At 45.2% G+C, this 23,648-nt stretch overlaps 1 protein-coding gene across 1 annotated transcript in view; it reads right to left on the bottom strand.

Annotated features, from left to right (window-relative positions):
- Positions 1-23,648, bottom strand: part of rgs12b (regulator of G protein signaling 12b) — a 335,452-nt gene that overhangs the window by 50,877 nt on the left and 260,927 nt on the right. Inside the window, exons 10-13 of the mRNA XM_085975353.1 lie at positions 10,973-11,088; positions 9,432-9,620; positions 6,860-6,933; positions 2,611-2,737 (exon numbers count right to left, since the gene is read on the bottom strand). Coding sequence (XP_085831479.1) covers positions 2,611-2,737; positions 6,860-6,933; positions 9,432-9,620; positions 10,973-11,088 — 506 coding nt within the window. The remainder of the gene's footprint in view (positions 1-2,610; positions 2,738-6,859; positions 6,934-9,431; positions 9,621-10,972; positions 11,089-23,648) is intronic.

The following is a 23,648-nucleotide window of genomic DNA, read 5'->3' as shown; positions in this document are numbered from 1 at the left end:
CGCTGCGATATTCAGTTTCAGCGCCCTAAGTGGGACGCGGAGCGCCTCGAGCCTCGCCCCGTGTCCCTCTTGGGGCGTTCAAGCTGAATTTCCGGCGGTCGCAACTGCTCCGATCGCTGCGCTAATTCCGGCGCCCAGGCGAGCTTGGCGCCCCGTTTGCGGCTCCATCGAATTTCTCCGCCTGGGTATTATTAAGGTAAACCTACGCTGCACTCCCTCCAAGGCCAATAGATCCTTCCTAAGCTGTGCTGCCCAGAACTGCTCACAGTACTCCAGGTGTGGGCTAACCAGGGTTTTGTATAGCTGCAGAATAACTTGTATTCTAGTCCTCTAGATATAAAGACCAACATTCCATTAGCCTTTTTAATTATTTTCTGTATCTTTTAATGATCTATGTACCTGGACCCCCAAGTCTCTTTGGACTTCCATTGTTTTTAGCCTTTCACCTTTTAGAAAGTACCCTGTTCTATCCTTTTTAGGTCCAAAGTGGATGACCTCACAATTGCCTACATTGAAATCCATTTGCCACAGTTTTGCTCATTTACTTAATCTGTCGATATCCCTTTGTAATTTTATGCTTTCATCTACACTGCCTCAACGCCGCCTATCTTTGTGTCAGCGGCAAATCTGGATATACGACTTTCTATGCCATCATCTAAGTTATTAATAAATACTGTGAATAGTTGAGGCCCCAACACAGATCCCTGAGGGACACCACTAGTCACATCCTGTCAATTTGAGTACCTGCCCATTATCCCTACTGCCTGTCTCCTGCCGCTCAGCCAATTTCCTAACCAGGTCAATAATTTGCCGTCAATTCCATGGGCTTCTAGCTTAGTTAACAGTCTCTTCTGAGGGTCTTTATCAATTGCCTCCTGGAAGTCCATATAAATAACATCCATTGACATTCCCCTGTCCTCTACTTTAGTCACCTCCTCAAAAAATTCGATCAGGTTTGTCAGGCATGACCTACCTCTCACAAATCCATGCTGGCTCTCTCTGATCAACTGAAAATTTTCGAGGTTTTCAGTCACCTTATCCTTAATTATAGACTCTAGCATTTTCCCGACAACAGATGTTAGGCTAATATATTTGTGTGTACTCAAAAGCAAGTTTACGTACTGTTAACCTCTAAAAATAGAAACAAGCCTTCCAGTGGTCCCTGGAAAGTCAAAGTCAGTTTGGTTCAGTTTGTACCCTCTTGCCTTTGAGTCAGAAAGTAGTGGGTGCAATGCAAGTCCTTCTCATAATCCAAGTCGTCACTCCAGTATAGTATTGAGGGAGTTAGAAGTGCTGGCCTTCAAATAAGACATTAAATGTCTCCGTTTTCCGGGGACAGTCCTCGGATGAGGTACTGTGTCACTGGGTAAACAATGACCCCAGAAGAGTCCCTGGTTACACCTTTCCTTCCCGGGTGCCCCCTGTCAATCACGCCCACTGGATGTGAGGCCAGCTCTGAGGCCGGCTCGGCATGTAAGGGGGCTGGTCTATTGGTTAGCGTCCACGTCAACTGAGCTCCTGACCCAGCTTCGCTCCCGACCCAGCCTCACTCAACAACCAAACCCCCCCCACTTTCTTTCACCCCCCCTTCCTTTGCTACAAGATGTAATAGTTTGAATCGCAGGCGGTCGCAAGCCGATTGGTCAGCGGGCTTGTGTGATATAAATACCAGAGTCACTGAGCTTAATTAATTTATAAGCTAGCAATTCCCCCTAGTTTATGCACGTGTGAATTGCTTTCTGTTAAACAGCATCAGATAATTATGCTCCAGAAAAAATTAATTTTTTTATTGACCTTATGAAGAAATCTTTGCAAAACAGATGATTTATTTTACTGAGTTTTTGCGTAAAATAACATGATTTAGATTTCGTCAGCTCTCCTGTCCCCCCTCCTCCACAATTCAAAATCCGGTTGGTCGTTCGGTGACAATTACGTCAATGATTCCGTTAATATATGATGTGTTTATTTTTGAAAAAAATCAGTCAGCGACGCTCGAGCACAGCGGAGACAAAAGGGCAGGCGTCAGCAAGAGCCTGTAGCAGTGTTAGCAGCCGAGAGTCAAGGGCAACTTTAGGGAGATCGACGGCCCTGTGAAACCAAACAATGTTACTGTATTATTCATAAACGGTGTCTGAATCCGCTTCTACAGTGTGACGTCACAACCCCAGTAATTATATGCACATTCATTTTGCATTTGTAGTTTATATGTAGCAATTGTTAAAATATAGGCTGCTAAACAATTTCGCCTCGCTAGGCTGCGCACCGTATATTTTCCGTCCTGGCTACTTTGCTGTACTCCCATCCTGTCGAACAGGTGGACATTAAAGATCCCCTGACACTATTTAAAGAAGAGCAGGGAGTTCTCCCTGATGCTCTGGTCAATATTCTTCCCTCAACCAACACCACCAAAAACAGATACACTGGTCATTCATCTCAGTGCTGACTATGCAATCACGCTGTTCACAAAATGGTTGCCGATTGCCGACATAACAGTCACTGCACTTTAAAGAAACACACTGTATACAAAGCACTTTGACCCATTTGAGAGATCTGATGAAGTGCAATTATAAATTCAAGTCTTTTCTTTCTTTCTTATTTTGATATACTTACAATTCTAGCCACTAATTCACTGAGGTTTAAGCCGTACTTTGCCACCACTGGTCGTAGCACTTCTGTCACTGGTTTGGTGGGTTTGGCTTTTAAACCGACTGATCTATTTATAGGAACAAGGTCCAGCCTGAAAATAGAAGAAAGAGTATGCTGTCATATTTTAACCGCTTGCTTTCAACCTCACAGCTCCAGTATTCAACTTTTAAGTATTCTCAAAAGCCAAACATTTTAACAAAAACATTTTTAAAATGCTAATAACTTTTGCCTTTCTTTACCTCATTGATTGGACAGTCTCTTTCAATTTTGTTTTAGTAGTACTCATAGTGCAACCAAAGAGCCATTTTTGCCCTGCTTCCCCTTCACCAGTGCACTGTTACAATGGCATAAATCGCAAGTTCATTGTGAAAATTCGTGAACAAGGACTTGCATTCCACTAGTATGTGGCACACTATGTTGGACATCTGATGTGCTGAATCATCATGCCACCATGTTTCACCCATCCTGCCTAATTAGCACAGGCTGCTGGATTAAAAAGAAATGTTTAGTTCAGGTGGTACAGTCTGCTACCTCTGGGACCTGGGCTCAAATTAAGTCCAGACTCATTGGATGGGATGATAGCAAAATACTGCAGATGCTGGAAATCCAAAATAACAACAGAGAATGCTGGAAAAACTCAGCAGGTCAGGCAACATCCGTGGAGAGAAATTTGAGTTGACGTTTCGGGTTGAAACCCTTCTTCAAAACTGGAAAGAAAATAAAAAGATCGAAGGCAAAGCTGCGATCCTGCCAGTACACTTCACACCTAATCTCAGCTGCCTTTTGTCTCCACGGGCCCATTACTATCTCATCTGGCTTCTAATACCTTTTATTGTCTCCTTTTCTTCTTTTGTTCGATCGCAGCTTTGCCTTCGATCTTTTTATTTTCTTTCCAGTTTTGAAGAAGGGTTTCAACCCGAAACGTCAACTCAAATTTCTCTCCACGGATGTTGCCTGACCTGCTGAGTTTTTCCAGCATTCTCTGTGGTTTCATTGGATGGAATGTTGGCTGTAAGGGTCACATGTGGAATAGGCTTGTTCAGTCACAACCCATTTCTTAGTGGTCATGGGTCTACAGGGTGGAATTGTCTCCTGAGGGACCACAGGACAGCTGGTGTGGTAAATGGAAAATGTGAAGTAGGGATCACTCTACTGAGGTTAGGACTGGGACGCATTGTTGGAGCAGAACAGAGGGAGCTTTACTCTGCAGTGAACATTGTTTTTACTTACCTGGGATTCCTTGATACTAAAACTGAGGCTGCAATTTCCCCTACCTTGGCGGGTCCGGTGCAGCCGGCGGGTCCTGATCCGGCTGCTGGCTCCAGCCCGCTGTCCAAAGTGATTTTATGGTGATTGGGCTTGTTAAGCCCACCCAGCGTGTTTCCCGGCCAATTGAAGGAAGTGGGTCTGATCAGATCCCCATCACTCTTTATCTACATTATCACTTCCCCATCTCACTAGCCACCCCTCACACTCGCCCTCATCCTAGTCCAATCATACCAACTACAACACACAAGGGTAGGCACTTGTGTGTTTTAGCCAATGTTCATGTGAAATTTCTGTTAATGTGCTATCAAACACTGAAATCTTTATTTTCAACACTTTGCGTTCTTGGACAGATGTGTGTGCACCTTTGGAAGTGACTTAGTGAGTTACAGTGAATGGTGAGATATAATGGTACTACGCTCTGCAATGATGAGCGTGAAAGGAATGGCTTGGGCATTGTAGGGATGCTTTATGGTGTTGGTGTGGGGTGGTGCCAACCTGGTGCATCGTGTGGCAGCCAGGGTGTACAGCATCAAGTGAAGTAAATTTGGCTATGGTGAGGCCATCCCTGGTGTCCCAGGCAGCAATGTGGTTGGGTGCTGATGCGCTGTGTCTTGTGCTGCATCAGTTGATTGTGGAGAAGGTTGGTGTTGTTGTTGGTGCTGCTGATGTGCATGGTGCTGGGGCTGATCGTAGTGGGATTCTGAGGATCAAGGTGAGATAGTTTCAAGAAAGAAAGACTTGCATTTATATAGCACCTTTCACGACCACCGGACGTCTCAAAGCGCTTTACAGCCAATTAAGTACTTTTTGAAGTGGAGTCACTGTTGTAATGTGGGAAAGGTGGCAGCCAATTTGCACACAGCAAGCTCCCACAAACAGCAATGTGATAATGACCAGATAATCTGTTTTTGTTATGTTGGTTGAGGGATAAATATTGGCCAGGACATCGGGCATAATTCCCCTGCTCTTCTTCGAAATAGTGGCCATGGGATCTTTTATGTCCACCTGAGAGAGCAGACAGGACCTCGGTTTAACGTCTCATCTGAAAGACGGCACCTCCGACAGTGCAGCACTCCCTCAGCACTGTACTGGAGTGTCAGCCTAGCTTTATGTGAACATAAGAACATAAGAAGTAGGAGCAGGAGTAGGCCATACGGCCCCTCGGGCCTGCTCCGCCATTCAATAGGATCATGGCTGATCCGAATCTAGACTCACGTCCACTTCCCTGCCCTCTCCCCGTAACCCCTAATTCCCTTATCTGCTAGGAAACTGTCTATCTCCGTTTTAAATTTATTTAATGTTGCCGCTTCCACAGCTCTCTGGTGTAGCAAATGCCATAGATTTACTACCCTCTGAGTAAAGAAGTTTCTCCTCATCTCAGTTTTGAAAGGGCAGCCCCTTATTCTAAGATTATGCCCCCTAGTTCTAGTCTCACCCATCAGTTGAAACATCCTCACCGCATCCACCCGATCAAGCCCCCTCACAATCTTATATGTTTCGATAAGATCGCCTCTCATTCTTCTGAACTCCAATGAGTAGAGGCCCAACCTACTCAACCTTTTCTCATACGTCAACCCCCTCATCTCCGGAATCAACCGAGTGGGACTTGAACCCACAACCATTCTGACTCAGAGGCGAGTGTGCTACCCATTGAGCCACACAACAGAGGGCACCGATGCTGATGTAATAGATGGCAGGTGAACTTGAGATGACTGAAGCGATATGTCAATGGTGAGAGAGGTTGTTCCAATGAGGTAACATGGATACAGAGTTTACTCCAAACACTTGCAACCTGCATAAAGCTCAATCTGTCTTCCAAATGCAGTTACTAAGCAACAGCTTCTGAGCTTGGAAAGCGAACAGCTATAAGATGGGAGCTTTTATCCCCGAGCAGCGTGGAACCCGTGGGCGACCTTGTAAAATTTAAATGCGAGCTCAAAATACTGTTTAAGTGGCTCGTAACAAGGTCATAATGACCTAAATTGCCTCCCCTGCCGCTGCGTGTCGGGTCTGTTCAGCGTTGACAGACCCGACATCTGGGAAAGTCACGTGGCGGCGGGTTGACAGCGGGTAAATTACTCCAGTTCCGTACTCTGACTCTAGTCTCTTGTGTATCCCACTCCCTTTGCTTCAGCCGCCTAGGCCCTGTGCTCTGGAATTCCCGCCACAAAAGCTCCACTTCTCCATTTCGCTCTCCTCCTTTAAGACGCTCCTTAAAACCTACCTCTATGACCATCTGTCCTAATATACAAAAATTAATATTTTTTCCAATTTGCATAGCGTTCACATATCAACTCCTATAATTGCAAATACCAACAGCCTTTAGACGGCACTGAAACAGTTCTTTGAACCTCGGGATTTAACTGATTTGGAAATAAAACAGACAATGGTGTAGACTCATTAATTAAGACAAGCTGCCAAAAAAGTTAATGGAGTTCTGTTTCTCGGCCAAGAAAGCCCTATAATTGTCATTCTTCTTCCCGATAATTGATTTCTAATATGGCAGCCAAAGTGCACCAGGGGAGGGCAGATGCCATGACTATATCCAACTGACAGAATATGTTTCAAATAGAAATTTTAAACAACATAGGCACATTGGCTATAACATTTAGCTCATCATTCACACTTGCAATGCAGTGTTAAAGCAATTTAACACTTTCTATTTTTATTCAAAGTTTCATTCAATTTTTCTGCATTTTGTAGATCATAATCTTCACACAAAGGGTAGTGGAAACCTAGAACTCTCTCCCCAAAAAGCTGTCAATTAAAAATTTTAAAACTGAGGCTGATAGATTTTTATTAGCCAAGGGTTACGGAACCAAGATGGGTAGATAGAGTTAAGATACAGATCAGCCATGATCTAATTGAATGGCGGAACAGGCTTGAGGGGCTGAATGGCTCACTCCTGTTCCTATCTTCCAATCATAGCAATTTGTTAACTTACCGAAATAGTGTACGCTTCTCTAATCGAATCTCCCGTGAGTTTAAGGTGCTGCAGGCTTGATCAAGTACAAGAGGCTTGAAAAAAGATTCAGAGTTAATACAAGTAAACAGTGAGCAATAAAAAATCCAAAACTCTTATCAATATGCCCTCTCCCAGAATTAACATATTCACATTTGACATACTAGTACATGACAACCGGCAAAACTAGTAAAGCAGACCAACAGGTTCAAAAAGGCTGACAACTCAAGATTATGCATGTGAAAACAAGTTATTATATGGACTTTGTAGCTTAAGCGTGCATTGGAGGAGCAAATACAAATGTTGAAGGAACGAAACTGGTGGTGCACTTTAAGAGAATCCAGTGGTAGACTCCCTCGTGGCAAGCTGGCACTCTTCTTCCTCTGCCCCTGCGATTTAACCTGGAGCTCTTCTCCTGCTTCGACCTGGTTCAAGCTTGCATTATTCTTCTCTGTCCCCTCCCATTCAGCAGGCATTCTCCCCCACATCAGCTTAAGTTGGCACCGTTTCCTCCCCCATTAGTTAATGGTGCCAGTCTCCCTTTCCTGTTCACTCAATTAATACTAGCACTCCCTTTCTTCCCTATTGCAAAGTGGCCTTCTCCCCTAAATCCCCTGAAAGCAACCCTCCCAACTACTACTCCCTCCCTCTATCCCTCATTGTCAGCTGTTTTCCTTTCACTTCAGTCCTGCTTCCCTTTCATTGCCATCCATTTCCCTCTCTTCATTGACACTCAGTTAAGGCCTGCACAACCCTGACCTCAACCCCACCATCGCTGAAACCTTTATCCACAGCTTCCTTCACACCATCATGTCCAAACTCAACGTCTCCAAAGCTCTACTCACCAGCCTCCTGTGCCATCCACATCCTATCCAGCTCCTCTATTACTCATCTTTGTCGACCTCCATTGGTTCCCTATCCAACATCCTATTGAATTCAAAATCATTTGCAAATCCTTCATAGCTTTGCCCCACCTAATCTTCATAGCCTCCTCCAGTCCTACCTGCCAGCCATGTCTCCTTTACAAACCCCCCTATCCATCTACTCACCTTTAGTGGCAAAGCCTTCAGCTGCCTTTGCCTTACTCTGAAACTCTCTCTCTAAATCCATCCATCTCCCAAGATCTCTCCCCACCTTCAAAAGCCTCCTCAAAACCTAGGTAGTTACCATGCCATCGGTCATCTTTAATTCTTCTATTACTGCTCTGTAGCTGTTTTTGTCTGTAAATCGCCTCATGTTTACTATGTTAAAGGCACTTTATAAATGCATGTTACTGTTGTAGGAATCCACTACTAGTAAGATATAGGTTAACAGACATTTTAATTAAAACTGATTGAATCAATGGCCCCGATATTTATGGTAGGGATGCGGAGGAGTGCAGGGGAAACCTGGCAAGACCGGGTCTGCGAAGGTCCTGCTGAATTTAACGGCAGGACCTCATTATAATTCTTATCTTCCATTTTGGGGGTGTGGAAGAGAGCAGCAATCGGGAGGGAGGGAGGTACAGAGTGGGGCTGAGTCACCGATCATGGCAGAGGGAAGTGAGAAGCCGCGATCGGCAGGGGATAAAGCCAAAGGCTTCCTTGAGAGGCCGAGGGAGCACTCCTGCTTCTCCTGGCCCACAAAGAGTGCTGTATAAAGCCCTTACCTTCTGGAGTCGATAGCTCCCGCCTCCTATCACTGCCGGGTTTCCCAAGCCCTGGGAAACCCAGCCAGCAACCGTTAAAATTTAAATCAGACTCCAATTGGACTTTAAAAAGTCAACGACTACATATGGGCAGGTTGGGGACGGGTTTCCCGTTTAAAATTTTTTAACCCTCCCCGTATGTTGGCCTTCATAGCGAGAGGATTCGAATACAGGAGCAAGGATGTCTTGCTGCAGTTGTACAGGGCCTTGGTGAGACCACACCTTGAGTATTGTGTGCAGTTTTGGTCACCTTATCTGAGGAAGGATGTTCTTGCCATGGAGAGGGTGCAGCGAAGATTCACCAGACTGATACCTGGGATGGCAGGAATGACGTATGAGGAGAGATTGGGTCGATTAGGCTTATATTCACTAGAGTTTAGAAGAATGAAAAGGGATCTCATTGAAACTTATAAAATTCTAACAGGACTAGACAGACTAGATGCAGGATGGATGTTCCCGATGGCGGTGGAGTCCAGAACCAGGGGTCACAGTCTAAGGATAAGGGGTAAGCCATTTAGGACTGAGATGAGGAGGAATTTCTTCACCCAGAGAGTGGTGAACCTGTGGAATTCTCTACCACACAAGGTAGTTGAAGCCAATTCATTAAATATATTCAAGAAGGAATTCGATGTATTTCTTAAGGCTAAAGAGATCAAGGGATATGGGGAGAAAGCAGGGACAGGGTACTGAATTTGGATGATCAGCCATGATCTCATTAAATGGCGGAAGAGGCTCGAGGGGCCGAATGGCCTACTCCTGCTCCTATCTTCTGTGTTTCTACCGCCCATCGTGTGGGGTTAATATCGACACCAATGTGTTTGCATTTTTAAATAGGTTGGAAAGGATGCACAGAGCAACTTGACGTACCTTATCACCTCCAACCAGAAAGAGGTCTATGGCTGCTAATTGAATTTGTAGCTTTTCACAGAGCTCAGTCAGCAGTTGTCTAATAGTAATGCCAGGTTGGATTGAAACTGTGTGCGAGGAACCATCTGGAAGACTCACAGTGCAGTGTTTTGAAGACTTTTCTCTCTCTGCCACTTTGGTGGCATCATACTTTTAGAAAAAGAAGATCTTCAATCAGGCTTGAATACTAAATGAGCAACAAACTGGAACACAATTGATACCAGTGGATCCTAAATCAGTATTAATCCCTTGTAGATAAAAAAAAAAATTCTATTTGTTTTAGCTATCATTATAATAAGGATAAAATTAAAACATAAATAAACAATATCCGCAAAAAAGGTTTTGGAAAATAATCAAAAAAGTCAAAATATGAAAAGAAAGGTGCGCACAAATATATGGCAAAAACTATAAGGATTAAAAAAAAAATGTTTGCATGCCATTATTAAATGTGTGTGTGTTTTGTGGGAGTTAGCTTTTTAAAAAAAAACATGCAAAACATTTAGTATAATGTTTATAGGTTAGCTTATTAAAACTACGTTTCTTTTGTCAATCCATTGTCTTGATGAGAGGATCAGGCAGTTTTAGAGTTCCACTACCAGTGGCTCAATAGCAGCTCTCCTGTCCACTCCCCTAGTTACATCACTGCCCGCCCAATCACTCAACATTCTTTAATGTAAAGCTGTATCATTCTTATTATTTGCCAGCGTCACCAAAACAAAATGAGAAGATGCCAACTATATTTTTTAATAATATAGGCTCAAATTATTTCACATGCTGGCTGATTGTACTTGCCCTGGGGAATACAATTTTTGTGTATAACAGTTTACGCATATCCAGGACATTCAAGATTAAGGTGATCCCTGAATAAGAGGTGAAGGTTTAGTTATAAAAAACACCAAAAGATAGCCCCTCAGCTTTTTTTATTCTGTTCCCTTTTCTGTCATTGTGTCCCCTTCTCGAGCTCTCTTGAAGGTGTTGACTCCTTGCTGGTTTTAGCTTGAAGTGCCAGACATCTTCCAGGGCCTCACCCAAGTGACCATTTTAACGTGAGCCTAGTTGGAATGCATTTTGACTGTGGCGTCCAAACCGGTCGGTCCTCACCTGACACCCACCCATGTGTCCTTTTCAGCGAGGGTCACTGCAGAGCAACCGGGAGTTGAACTTTGAATGATTTTGCTCTCCCTATGCCAATGCGGCTGAGGCCAATTGTAGTGTCCCTTCTGCCCTCAGCTGGCATGAGTACAGACCAGGGATCAAACCTGGGAGTTTCCTGATCTGTATGGCACACTGCCTTAAACCAGTACACCTCGCCCCAAGTATTTTTTTTAAAGAGTAATCTTGAAATAAATATAAACAGATTCCCTGATGTAAATGACCTGGAGCTGGTGAACCTCTATTAAACTAAGCAAATGAGTTCAAACAGTAGTCACAGATCAGATCCTCCAGTAACATCTACTTGAGCTGTGGGACTATTCCCATATTTCTGTTTAGTTTGCACTAACCTCTTGTCTGTTATTTCCTGGACAGCCAGCAGCCATCGACTCTGTGGTACTGGAAGATGACATGGAGTCAAATGATTCCTGGTGCCACTGAGACAACCCATTACTTTCAGACAGGTCTAGCAAGTGAGAGAAAGAATGCTTATTGCAGCAACATAAAATGCTTTCCTGCAACCTTCTACATTTTAAAACAGCCTATTGCTGCTGAAATACAAAATATTTGTGAGCTGCATAAAATTATGATACTTGCACTTGTTTAAAAAGATAGAAGATATGGTTAATATGGTTTAGTAGATACATGCAACCTAAAACGGTTGAGGGATCTGTAGTATCTGAACCCTGTCTACATTACCAAGTTGCTTTTTGGGCTGCTTTTCTCACTTCATCCCCTCCTGAACACATCAGTTGCTTCTGCGATACGTTTCCATAGTGCCAGCTGACTTCCACATATTGCCGCGAGACAATTTTTCATGTGTAAGCCCAGATAGTTGAGTATCGGCACACTGCTCAACTGCAGGGGGCATCATAGAAACATAGAAACATAGAGATAGGAACAGGAGTAGGCCATTCGGCCCTTCGAGCCTGCTCCGCCATTCAATGAGATCATGGCTGATCTTACCAGTTCAGTACCCCGTCCCCGCCTTTTCTCCGTAACCCTTAATCCCCTTAGCCTTCAGAAATATATCCAATTCTCTCTTGAAAATATTTATTGAATTAGCCTTCACAGCCCTCTGTGGCAGGGAATTCCACAGGCTCACCACTCTTTGAGTGAAGAAATTCTTCCTCATCTCTGTTTTAAATGATTTGCCTGCTATTTTTAGACTGTGGCCCCTGGTTCTGTGCTCCCCTGCCATTGGAAACATTCTCTCTGAATTCAGCCTGTCCAGGCCTGCCATAATTTTATATGTTTCGATGAGATCCCCTCTCAATCTTCTAAACTCCAGTGAGTACAAGCCCAAACTATTCAATCTCTCCTCGTAGGTCATTCCCGCCATTCCAGGTATCAGCCTGGTGAATCGCCGCTGCACTCTTTCCATGGCAAGAACATCCTTCCGCAGATGGGGCGACCAAAACTGTACACAATACTCCAGATGCGGTCTCACCAGCACCTTGTACAGCTGTAGTAAGGTATCCCTATTCCTATACTCGAACCCCCTTGATATGAAGGCCAACATACCATTTGCCTTCTTAATCGCCTGTTGCACCTGCATGCTCTCCTTCAGTGACTGGTGCACAAGAACACCCAGGTCCCTCTGCACTTCCCCATCTCCCAATCTATTGCCATTTAGATAATAGTCCACCCTCCTGTTTTTACCGCCAAAGTGGATAACCTCGCATTTATCCACATTATAGTGCATCTGCCACGTATCCGCCCATTCCCCCAACCTGTCCAAATCGCACTGTAGCCTCCTGACATCCTCATCAGAGCCCACCCCTCCTCCTAGTTTAGTGTCGTCCATCGCAATCAGGAGCATGGGCAATGCTCAAATGTCACCTCTCTAACCAAGGGCTGCCGAGACCAATGATAGCACCTTGGCCAAGATCAGTTAGTTCAATATAGAGCAGAGATCAAACCAGAGACCTTCCTGACCCTTACGGCTCAATTACTCATTGACTTCATCAACTGATTCATCAGATGAGTACTTACTATGGTTGTCTAGTTGACATGACTTTAAACAAAATTAATGAAGTCTGCTTAAGTGTTTGAAGCTCTATCAATCTCAGTTAATCCCATACCTCTGAAACAGACAATCCCAAAAATCAGGCACAAGTGATCAAAATTAAGGACCTTTATTTCTGACTGCACTTAATCTCAAACCTCAGTTTAACATAGTAATCGACCGCACATCTATAGCTTCCTAAGGGGTCAAATTGTATTACTGCCATTAAGATTGAGACCACCTGTTCAGCTGCTTCCTTTCCTTCATTGCTGACCGAGCTAAACTTCCTCTAAGGTTCCCACCTGCCCTAGCCCTTAATTCGCATCTTTCTTTAGTTTCGCTCCTATCTTCCCTCATGCCCTCTCCAAGCTCCTCTTGTCCATGAGACAAACCTCCTGCTCCCTCGACCCTATTCCCATTAAACTGCTGACCACCCTTCCTGGTCCCCATGTTAGCTGATATTGTTAACGGGTCCCTCTCCTCAGGTACTGTCCTCTCATAGAATCATAGAATGGTTACAGCATGGAAGAAGGCCATTTGGCCTGTCGAGCCCGTGCCGGCTCTCTGCAAGAGCACTTCAGCTAGTCCCACTCCCGCGCCCTTTCCCCCTAGCCCTGCAAATTTCTTTCCTTCAGAAACTTATCCAACTCCCTTTTGAAAGCTGTGATTGAATCTGCCTCCACCACCCTTTCAGGCAGTGCATTCCAGGTCTTAATCACTCGCTGCATAAAAAAGTTTTTCCTTACGTCACCTTTGGTTCTTCTGCCAATCACCTTAAATCTGTGTCCTCTGGTTCTCGACCCTTCTGCCAATGGGAACAGTTTCCCTCTATCTACTCTGTCCATACCCCTCATGATTTTGAACACCTCTATCAAATCTCCTCTCAATCTTCTCTGCTCCTGGAAGAACAACCCCAGCTTCTCCAGTCTATCAACGTAAGAAAGTCCCTCATTCCTGGGATCATTCCCGTAAATCTTTTCTGCACCTTCTCCAAGGCCTTCACATCCTTCCCAAAGTGTGGTGCCCAGAATTGGACACAGTACTCCAGTTGGGACCGAACCAGTGTTTTATACAGGTTCATCATAATTTCCATACTTTTGTACTCTATGCCTCTATTCATTAAGCCCAGGATCCCATAAGTCTTTTTAACCGCTTTCTCAACCTGCCCTATCACCTTCAACGATTTCTGCACACATACCCCCAGGTCTCTCTGTTCGTGCACTCCTTTCAGGATTGTACCATTTAGACCTCTCACCATTCTTTCGACCAAAATGTATCACTTCACACTTTTCTGCGTTAAATTTCATCTGCCACGTGTCCGCCCATTCCACCAGCCTGTCTATGCCTTCCTGAAGTCTATCACTCTCCTCCTCACTGTTCACTATACTTCCAAGTTTTGTGTCATCTGCAAATTTTGAAATTGTGCCCTGTACACCCACATCCAAGTCATTAATATATATCAAGAAACGCAGTGGTCCTAGAACCGACCCCTGGGGAACACCACTGTATACCTTCCTCCAGTCCAAAAAACAACCGTTCACCACTACAGGAAACTTTCGATTAACCGGCCACTAAATAACCGGAACGCTCTATCCACCGGCAAAATTCAGGAGTCGGTTCAGATAACTTTTTTTACTTTTAGTTACTTTTTTTTACACATTTGTGGCTGTGCAAGCGTGTAGCTGAAGCTGTTGCTAAGCTACAGAGACGCTTGCAAGTTGTGCCGATTGTTTTGAAGCTGTAGCAACAGGGTTTGTTGCTTTAGACAGGAGCTCTGAGCTCCGTATGTTTTAACTATAGCGTTCGGTTATCCGGCATTGTTGATGGACCGGCACCAGGTCGGTCCCGTCCGTGCCGGATACCAGAAAGTTTCCTGTACTTTCTGTTTCCTATCACTTAGCCAACTCCGTATCCATGCTGCCACTGTCCCTTTTATTCCATGGGCTTCAACTTTCCTGGCAAGCCTATTACAGTATGTGGCACTTTGTCGAACGCCTTTTGGAAATCCATGTACGCTACATCAACTGCATTACCCTCATCAACCCTCTCTGTTACCTCAGCAAAGAACTCAATCAAGTTAATTAAACACGATTTGCCTTTAACAAATCCATGCTGACTTTCCTTATTTAATCCACACTTGTCCAAGTGACTGTTAATTTTGACCCTGATTACTGTTTCTCAAAGCTTCCCCATGTGGAAATATGATTTTGCCCTTACTAGTGCATGATGGGATACTTGACATCTAATGTATTTTTGTACCATTGCCTGTGGACTAAAACCGAGTCAGCAGCAACTAACGTAATCTTTTGACCTATTGCAATTAAGTTAATCACAACCTGCCAGAACAATACATTGCAGAACTATTGGGTAACCGCACTGCTAATGACATCTGGCCAAAGAATGAAAACAATTCTGTTAAAGGTCAATCTCGTTTCTCTTTATCTGCATGAATACTGAAATAGCTTTGTACAGAGTTGACTAGCTAACTTTTATACATGATCATATTGAACTTGTGTTCTTCACTGTATAAATATGATAATCAGACATGAGTGAGCAAATCATTTTTTGGTAACAAGATTCAAACAAAACCTCCTGACAGAATATAATTAACTAACTTTGTCTGAAGACATTTCTGTCCTGCTGACCTTTTGATTGTCCTTGTTTAAACTCTTAGTTGGTTTAAGATGATACAATCTCATTACACGTGATCTATGGAACGCTTGCTTGTTTGAGTGTATAAATACGCTGCATTCGCTGATGTCCTTGAGAGATGTTGGCCTAGCCTTTGTCCAGGCAGCTCTCTCCTTGTATACACTTGTATGCAAGTAAAATAGAGCTTGGCTTATCTGACGGTACAGTTTGTTTCATAGTCTTACTCGGAGTCGAGACTTCGACACCCACTACCGAGGTCAAACTGACTGGCCTGTAGTTGCTGGGTTTTTCTTTACACCCTTTTTTGAACAATGGTGTAACATTTGCAATTCTCCAGTCCTCTGGTACTGTGGTGTATGTGCCTTTAAGAGCCCCTGTGTACTGTAATGCCGGTAGTGGCCACTCGGGCTATATAAGCCTGTATAGTGTCTTGTATCTTTTAGTTCACCTCCAGACTTTGTCCAGTAAACACCTGTTAAACCAACTCCTGCCTTCCGTGTCTCCATTAACACACGGATACAACAGTGGCGACGAATTGGAAACGGACTTACCTGCAATTCGGCAGCATCTCAAGGAGATCGATTCCTCAGACGAAGGTCGAAGAGAAGAAAAAAAAAAAGAAAAAACTGTGGTTTCACCAGCTAGCCGGGCTGGTGGCAGGTACTGCAATAATCCTTCCTGGGCGGCGGGCTGGGGCTCAATCGGCTGGCTCTGCAGCGGGGCCGAGCAGCGAAGGCAGAGGCAAACAGAGACGAGGGATGGAGCACTCGGGAGACGGCCAGCTCTGCAAAGCAGGTCGGCGCTCGGACCAAGCAGAGGGAGGGAAAAGTCCCAGAGAGTCCGGCGGGACGGCAGGAACGAGTCTCCGACTATTAAAAGTATCTGTATAAATAAAAACCGCGGAGAACAGCGTTGTCAGCAGCGACAGCGGCGGGAAGCGCCATTTTTTGTCTCGGCAGGGAAGAAAGGAAAGCGTGGGAGGCGCCATTTTTTTTCCAGGATGCCTAAAACTGGCAATATTACTGCTTTCGATAATGATGTAGAGGATTGGACCACATATGTGGAAAGAGTGGAGGTATATTGCACAGCGAATGAAATACAGGATGATAAAAAGGCATCGATACTTCTAAATCTAATGGGCGCAAAGACATACGGGCTGTTACGAAACTTAATCACTCCAGCCAAACCGATGGACAAGAATTTTAAGGAGATTGTTGATACCCTACAGGAGCACGTAAACCCAACACCGCTGCTGATAGCGGAACGATTCAAATTCTTCAGGAGAAATCAGCACAAGAATGAAAGTAACGCTGATTACCTCACCGAATTAAGGAAGCTGTCAAAGCACTGCCAATTCGGAGCAGGACTGGCAGATTCTCTTCGAGACAAATTCGTCTGCGGTCTCCTAAGTGAAGGAACACAGAAAAAGCTACTTTCTGAGAAAGATTTAACACTGGACAAGGCTTTCAGTGTGGCTGTATCATACGAAGCAGCAGCAAGAGGAGCTGCAGAGATACAGCAAAAGCCACAGGACTTCGGCACCCATGAAATGACACAGGGTTTCGAGAGATGCTATCGCTGCGGCAGATCCACCCATGACCAGAGGGACTGCTGGTTCAAGGACAAAGCATGCAGGCAATGTGGAAAGATGGGACACATTGCACGTGTATGCCGATCTGGAAACAAAAAATCCACTGACAGAAAAAAAATCAATAAGGAAAAGTACAGAAAGGTACAAATGATGACGGACAGTAGCTCCGAAGACCAGAAGAGCGATAGCGACTCCGGAAACAAGAGACTAAGCTGTCTCAAATTACATAATGTAATTGCCAAAGAAGATTACCAGGCCATTTGGGTTACCCTCACAATAGTGGGGTCACCAGTTAAAATGGAGCTAGATACAGGATCAGCTCTGACCGTCATAAGTCGACGGGATTACGAGCGGCTATTTCCGCATATACCTTTGAAAGACACATCCATTATCTTGAAAACATATACGGGGCAGAAAGTATACCCCAGAGGGAAAATAAGGGTGCCTGTTGTATACAACGGCAAGGAAATACAGAAGTTGTATTTATACGTTCTGCAAGATGGTGGTCCACCGCTGTTGGGACGTGAATGGATCAGGAAGATACGTTTAGACTGGCACTCCATTCAGGCACTGATGGTGACCAGTAAGAAAAAAAATGATGATGACGTCATACCTGAACGATTAAAAGACATCTTGGCCAACGCCAAAGAAGTGTTCCAACAGGAACTAGGAACCTTGAGAGGCGTCACCGCCTCAATAAAAGTGGAAGATGCGGCAATTCCCAAGTTTTTTAAGGCAAGGCCGGTGCCATACGCAATTCGTCCAGCAGTCGAGGCAGAGCTGGAGAATTTAGAAAAGACAGGCGTGTTATCCAAGATAGATTGGAGCGAGTGGGCAACACCCATCGTCCCGGTCATGAAGAAAACGTTGAATAATGATAAATCTGAAGAACAGAGAAAAATTCGCATCTGTGGGGACTTCAAGGTGACTGTAAACCCGGTCCTTCACACAGTACAGTATCCTCTTCCGAGGATAGAAGATATTTTCGCCTCACTATCCGGAGGGAAACGTTTCACCAAAATTGACTTGGCACAGGCATATCTACAGATGGAGGTTGAGGAGGCCTCTAAAAAGTATCTCACAATAAACACACACAAAGGCCTGTACCAGTACAATCGACTGGTTTTCGGAGTAGCATCAGCTCCAGCTATCTGGCAAAGAGCTATGGAGCAAGTCCTGCAAGGGATTCCGAGGACTCAATGCTACCTAGACGACATCCTTGTAACAGGAGAAAACGACAACGAGCACCTTGCCAATTTGGAGCAGGTGCTCACTAGGCTGAGAGAACGGGGCCTACGAGCAAATCGGCCCAAGTGCGAATTTTTTCAGAAACAAATATCATATTGTGGCCACATAATTAACAAAGAAGGGTTACATAAGTCACCTGAAAAAATTGAAGCGGTCATAAAAGCCCCAGCACCTGAAAATGTCTCACAATTAAGGTCGTTCCTGGGATTGATAAATTACTATCATAAATTTTTACCGAACTTGTCAACTGTTCTGCACCCTCTTAACGAACTGCTACAAACGGGAGTAATTTGGAAATGGAGCGAAGACTGTAAACGTGCCTTCCATAAATGTAAAGGCTTGATCACGTCCAAGGAAGTTTTGGCTCATTACAACCCATCACTGCTAATCAGACTGGCGTGCGATGCATCCCCTTACGGCGTAGGAGCGGTATTATCGCATAGATTCCCTGATGGCTCAGAGTGGCCGATCTAATCAATCAAATCAAATCAAATCAACTTTTATTGTCATTGTTAGTGCACAAGTGCAGTACAACGAAATGTAGGCTTGCGGCTCCCGAGAGTGTACAATTTGGATTAGGACACTTAAACATTTCAACATACATTTGTACATATATATTAGCATAAATATGACCATAATAAAGTGAATAAAGTGCATCGGCAGATGTGCAGGCTTTAGTGTTTATTTGTGGAGTTCAGTAGGATGACAGCCCTGGGAAAGAAGCTGTTCCTAAATCTGGTCGTACGGGTGCGAATGCATCCGTAGCGTCTTCCAGATGGTAGGAGGGCGAACAGACTGTGGCTGGGGTGGGTAGGGTCTTTGATGATGGTCCGTGCCCTCCGTAGGCAGCGTTTCTGATATATATGTTCTATGGTCGGTAGCCGGGTGCCGGTAGTGCGTTGGGCAGTTTTGACGTCACGCTCATTGAACTCAGCTGAGCGTAACTATGCCCAGATCGACAGGGAAGCACTCAGCCTGGTATGGGGAGTGAAGAAATTCAATCATTACCTACACGGACAAAAATTTACCTTGTTGACTGACCATCAACCCCTCGTCTCCATATTCAACCCTAAAAAGGGCATTCCCATTATGACAGCGCAAAGGCTACAGAGGTGGTCCCTTTTCCTAGGGGCACACCAATATGACATAGAATACAAAGGATCAAAACAGCATGGAAATGCTGACGGGTTATCGCGTCTACCGTTGCCAACGGTAGAAGAGGCACCTACAGTGGACCCAGTGGAAATGTTCCACTCAACCATAGTGGAATGTCTACCAGTAACAAATTCTACCATTGAAAAAGAAACGAGAAATGACCCGACTCTCTCACGAGTCTACGATTTAACGGTGAAGGGATGGCCAGCACATGGCGAACCACTGTTGCCAGCATTCTCGCAAAGAAGAGAACAGCTGTCAGTGTGCCGAGGAACCTTGATGTGTGGATCCAGAGTGGTGATTCCACCCAAACTCCAGGATAAAGTGCTAAAGGAGCTTCACGAGGGGCATCTGGGTGGAGTGAAAATGAAGAACCTAGCCAGAGCGTTTGTGTGGTGGCCAGGTATCGATGGAGACATCGAAGAAATGACCAAGGGCTGTCTAGGATGCCAGAAGGTCCAAAACGCCCCACCACAAGCCCCTCTACATCCATGGGAGTGGCCCTCATCTCCATGGCAAAGGGTAGACATCGACTTTGCTGGTCCATTTATGGACTCAATGTTCTTAATCGCGGTTGATGCACACTCCAAGTGGCCGGAGGTAATAAAGATGTCCTCCACCACCACGGAAAAAACCATCACTGTATTAAGGACCATATTTGCCAGGAATGGGCTGCCTGAACAGATCTGTTCTGATAATGGACCACAATTTGTGTCCGAAGAATTCAGGAAGTTCTTAAAAAACAATGGGGTTAAGCACTACACGTCCGCCCCATACCACCCTGCCACCAATGGATTGGCTGAAAGGTTTGTCCAGACCTTCAAGAAGGCCATAAAGGCTATGCGTAATGAAGACATTAATCTACAACATAAGGTAGATAACTTCTTGTTTGCCTACAGGAATGCAACACATGTGGTTACAAACCAACCTCCCGCCATGATGTTTTTCAATAGAAGACTAAGATGCCGGCTGGATTTGATCAAGCCAAACATCAGAAGGGACGTAGAGAACCAGCAATTTCAAGGCATGAATGCAAGGCCAACTAGAACCTTCCAGATAGGTCAACAAATTTTGGCCCGGGACTACCGTACCGAGAAGTGGCAGCCTGGAACTATTTGCACACGACTAGGACCGCTGATGTATACCGTGGACATTTGAGAAAGCATAATAAGGCGCCATGCTGACCAGATCATAGAGTCATCCGAAAAGGGACAACCTACACCACCACTCTATACGCCTAATGATGAAGCAGAGATACCCATAGTATCTACCTCCGATCCGGTGATACTGGAACCAGATGAACCCGACACAAGCAAAGTATTAACGTGGATAGAGAACTGGCTGGCGGATAGAAAACAGAGAGTTGGAATAAACGGCTCGTTTTCGGAGTGGCAGGCAGTGACCAGCGGGGTGCCGCAAGGATCTGTCCTGGGACCCCAGCTGTTCACAATATATATAAATGATCTGGATCAGGGAATTGGATGCAATATTTCCAAATTCGCTGACGACACTAAACTAGGAGGAGGGGTGGGCTCTGATGAGGATGTCAGGAGGCTACAGTGCGATTTGGACAGGTTGGGGGAATGGGCGGATACGTGGCAGATGCACTATAATGTGGATAAATGCGAGGTTATCCACTTTGGGGGTAAAAACAGGAGGGTAGATTATTATCTAAATGGCAATAGATTGGGAGATGGGGAAGTGCAGAGGGACCTGGGTGTTCTTGTGCACCAGTCACTGAAGGAGAGCATGCAGGTGCAACAGGCGATTAAGAAGGCAAATGGTATGTTGGCCTTCATATCAAGGGGGTTCGAGTATAGGAATAGGGATACCTTACTACAGCTGTACAAGGTGCTGGTGAGACCGCATCTGGAGTATTGTGTACAGTTTTGGTCGCCCCATCTGCGGAAGGATGTTCTTGCCATGGAAAGAGTGCAACGGCGATTCACCAGGCTGATACCTGGAATGGCGGGAATGACCTACGAAGAGAGATTAAATAGTTTGGGCTTGTACTCACTGGAGTTTAGAAGATTGAGAGGGGATCTCATCGAAACATATAAAATTATGGCAGGCCTGGACAGGCTGAATTCAGAGAGAATGTTTCCAATGGCCGGGGAGCACAGAACCAGGGGCCACAGTCTAAAAATAGCGGGCAAATCATTTAAAACAGAGATGAGGAAGAATTTCTTCACTCAAAGAGTGGTGAGCCTGTGGAATTCCCTGCCACAGAGGGCTGTGAAGGCTAATTCAATAAATATTTTCAAGAGAGAATTGGATATATTTCTGAAGGCTAAGGGGATTAAGGGTTACGGAGAAAAGGCGGGGACGGGGTACTGAACTGGTAAGATCAGCTATGATCTCAGACGAAGATCAGCCATGATCTCATTGAATGGCGGAGCAGGCTCGAAGGGCCGAATGGCCTACTCCTGTTCCTATCTCTATGTTTCTATGTTTCTATGACCTTGCCAAAAGAACCTACACCACCAAAAACTACTACACCACCGAGGCGTTGTCCGGACCGAGTCAGGAAGCCTCCAGAGAGACTGACTTATAATTTATTAACTGCAGCAAATGTGTAGATTATTGTTCTTGTACACATGTTAATAACAATTACTTAAAATGTTATGTACTGGTTGTCTAAAAGGGGAGGAATTGTGGTGTATGTGCCTTTAAGAGCCCCTGTGTACTGTAATGCCGGTAGTGGCCACTCGGGCTATATAAGCCTGTATAGTGTCTTGTATCTTTTAGTTCACCTCCAGACTTTGTCCAGTAAACACCTGTTAAACCAACTCCTGCCTTCCGTGTCTCCATTAACACACGGATACAACAGGTACCACCCCCGTATCTAAGGAGGATTGGAATATTATGGCCAGTACTGCCGCGATTTCCTTTCTCAATGCCCTCAGCATCCTAGGATGCATCCCATCCACTCCTGGTAATTTATCTACTTTAAGTACGCCAGCCTTTCTAATACCTTCTCTTTATCAATTTTTATCCTATCAAGTATCTCCACTACCTCTTCCTTTACTATGTCTATGGCAGCATCCTCTTCCTTGGTGAAGACAGATGCAAAGTACTCATTTAGTACCGCATCCCTCCTCTTCAAATCCCCGAAAATCACCTCTCTCCTCAAAAAACCCATCCTTGACCCCTTTGTCTTTGCAAACTACCGTCTTATCTCCAACCTCCTTTTACTCTCCAAAGTCTTTGAACGTTCTGTCGCCAACCAAATCCGTGCAGATCTTTCCCAGAGTACCATTTTTGAATCCCTCCATCAGGTTTCCGCTCCTGCCACAGTACTGAAATGGCCATTATCAAAGTCACAAATGACATCCTGTGTGACTGTGACCATGGTAAATTAGCCCTCCTCTTCCTTCTCTACCAGTTTGCAGCCTTTGACACGGTTGACCACACAATTTTCCTCCAACGTCCAGCTGGGTGGTTCCATTCCCACACCAGTACCTCTGGAGTCCCCCAAACATCTATCCTTGGCCCACTCCTATTTCTCATCGACATGCCGGCCCTTGGCAACAGCATTAGAAAACATAGCGTCATTTTCCACATATACGCTGACGAGACCCAGCTCTACCTCGCCACCACCTCTCTCGACCCCTCCACTGTCTCTAACTTGTCAGACTCCTCCAGTCCTGGATGAGCAGAAATTTCCTCCAACTAAATACTGGGAAGACCGAAGGCATTGTCTGTGGTACCCACCACAAACTCCATTCCCTAGCCACCGCCTCCATCCCTCTCCCTGGCCACTGTCTGAGGCTGAACCAGACCGTTCGCAACCTTGGTGTTGTATCTGACCTCAAGATAAGCTTCCGACCACATATCTGCACCATCACCAAGGCCGCCTCCTACCACCACCATTACATCGCCTGATTCCGCCCTTGCCTCAACTCATCCACTGCTGAAACCCTCATCCGTGCCTTTGTTACCTCTGGACTTGACTATTCCAACGCACTCCTGGCTGACCTCCCATCCTCCACCCTCCATAAACATGAGTTCATCCAAAACTTGGCTGTCTGTATCCTAATTCGCACTGAGTCGCATTCAGCCATTACCCCTCTGCTTGCTTGCTGGCCTACATTGGCTCCTGATCCGGCAACGACTCAATTTAAAAATTCTCATCCTTGTTTTCAAATCCCTCCATGGCCTCGCCCCTCCCTATCTCTGTAACCTCCTCCAGCCCTATAACCCTCCGGGTTCTCTGTGCTCCTCCAATTCTAGCTTCTTGCGCATCCCCGATTATCATCGCCTCACCACTGGCGGCCGTGCTTTCAGCTGCCTAGGCCTTAAGCTCTGGAATTCTCTCCCTAAACCTCTCTGCCTTTCTCTCCTCCCTTAAGCTTTTGGTCATCTGTCCTAA

Source organism: Somniosus microcephalus, chromosome 1 (genome assembly GCF_052327205.1).
Source record: "Somniosus microcephalus isolate GS21.2 chromosome 1, FLI_Smic_1.0, whole genome shotgun sequence".
In the NCBI taxonomy this organism is placed as follows: domain Eukaryota; kingdom Metazoa; phylum Chordata; class Chondrichthyes; order Squaliformes; family Somniosidae; genus Somniosus; species Somniosus microcephalus.
The sequence above is the reverse complement of the archived record's forward strand: the minus strand, read 5'-3'. Positions and strand labels throughout refer to the sequence as shown.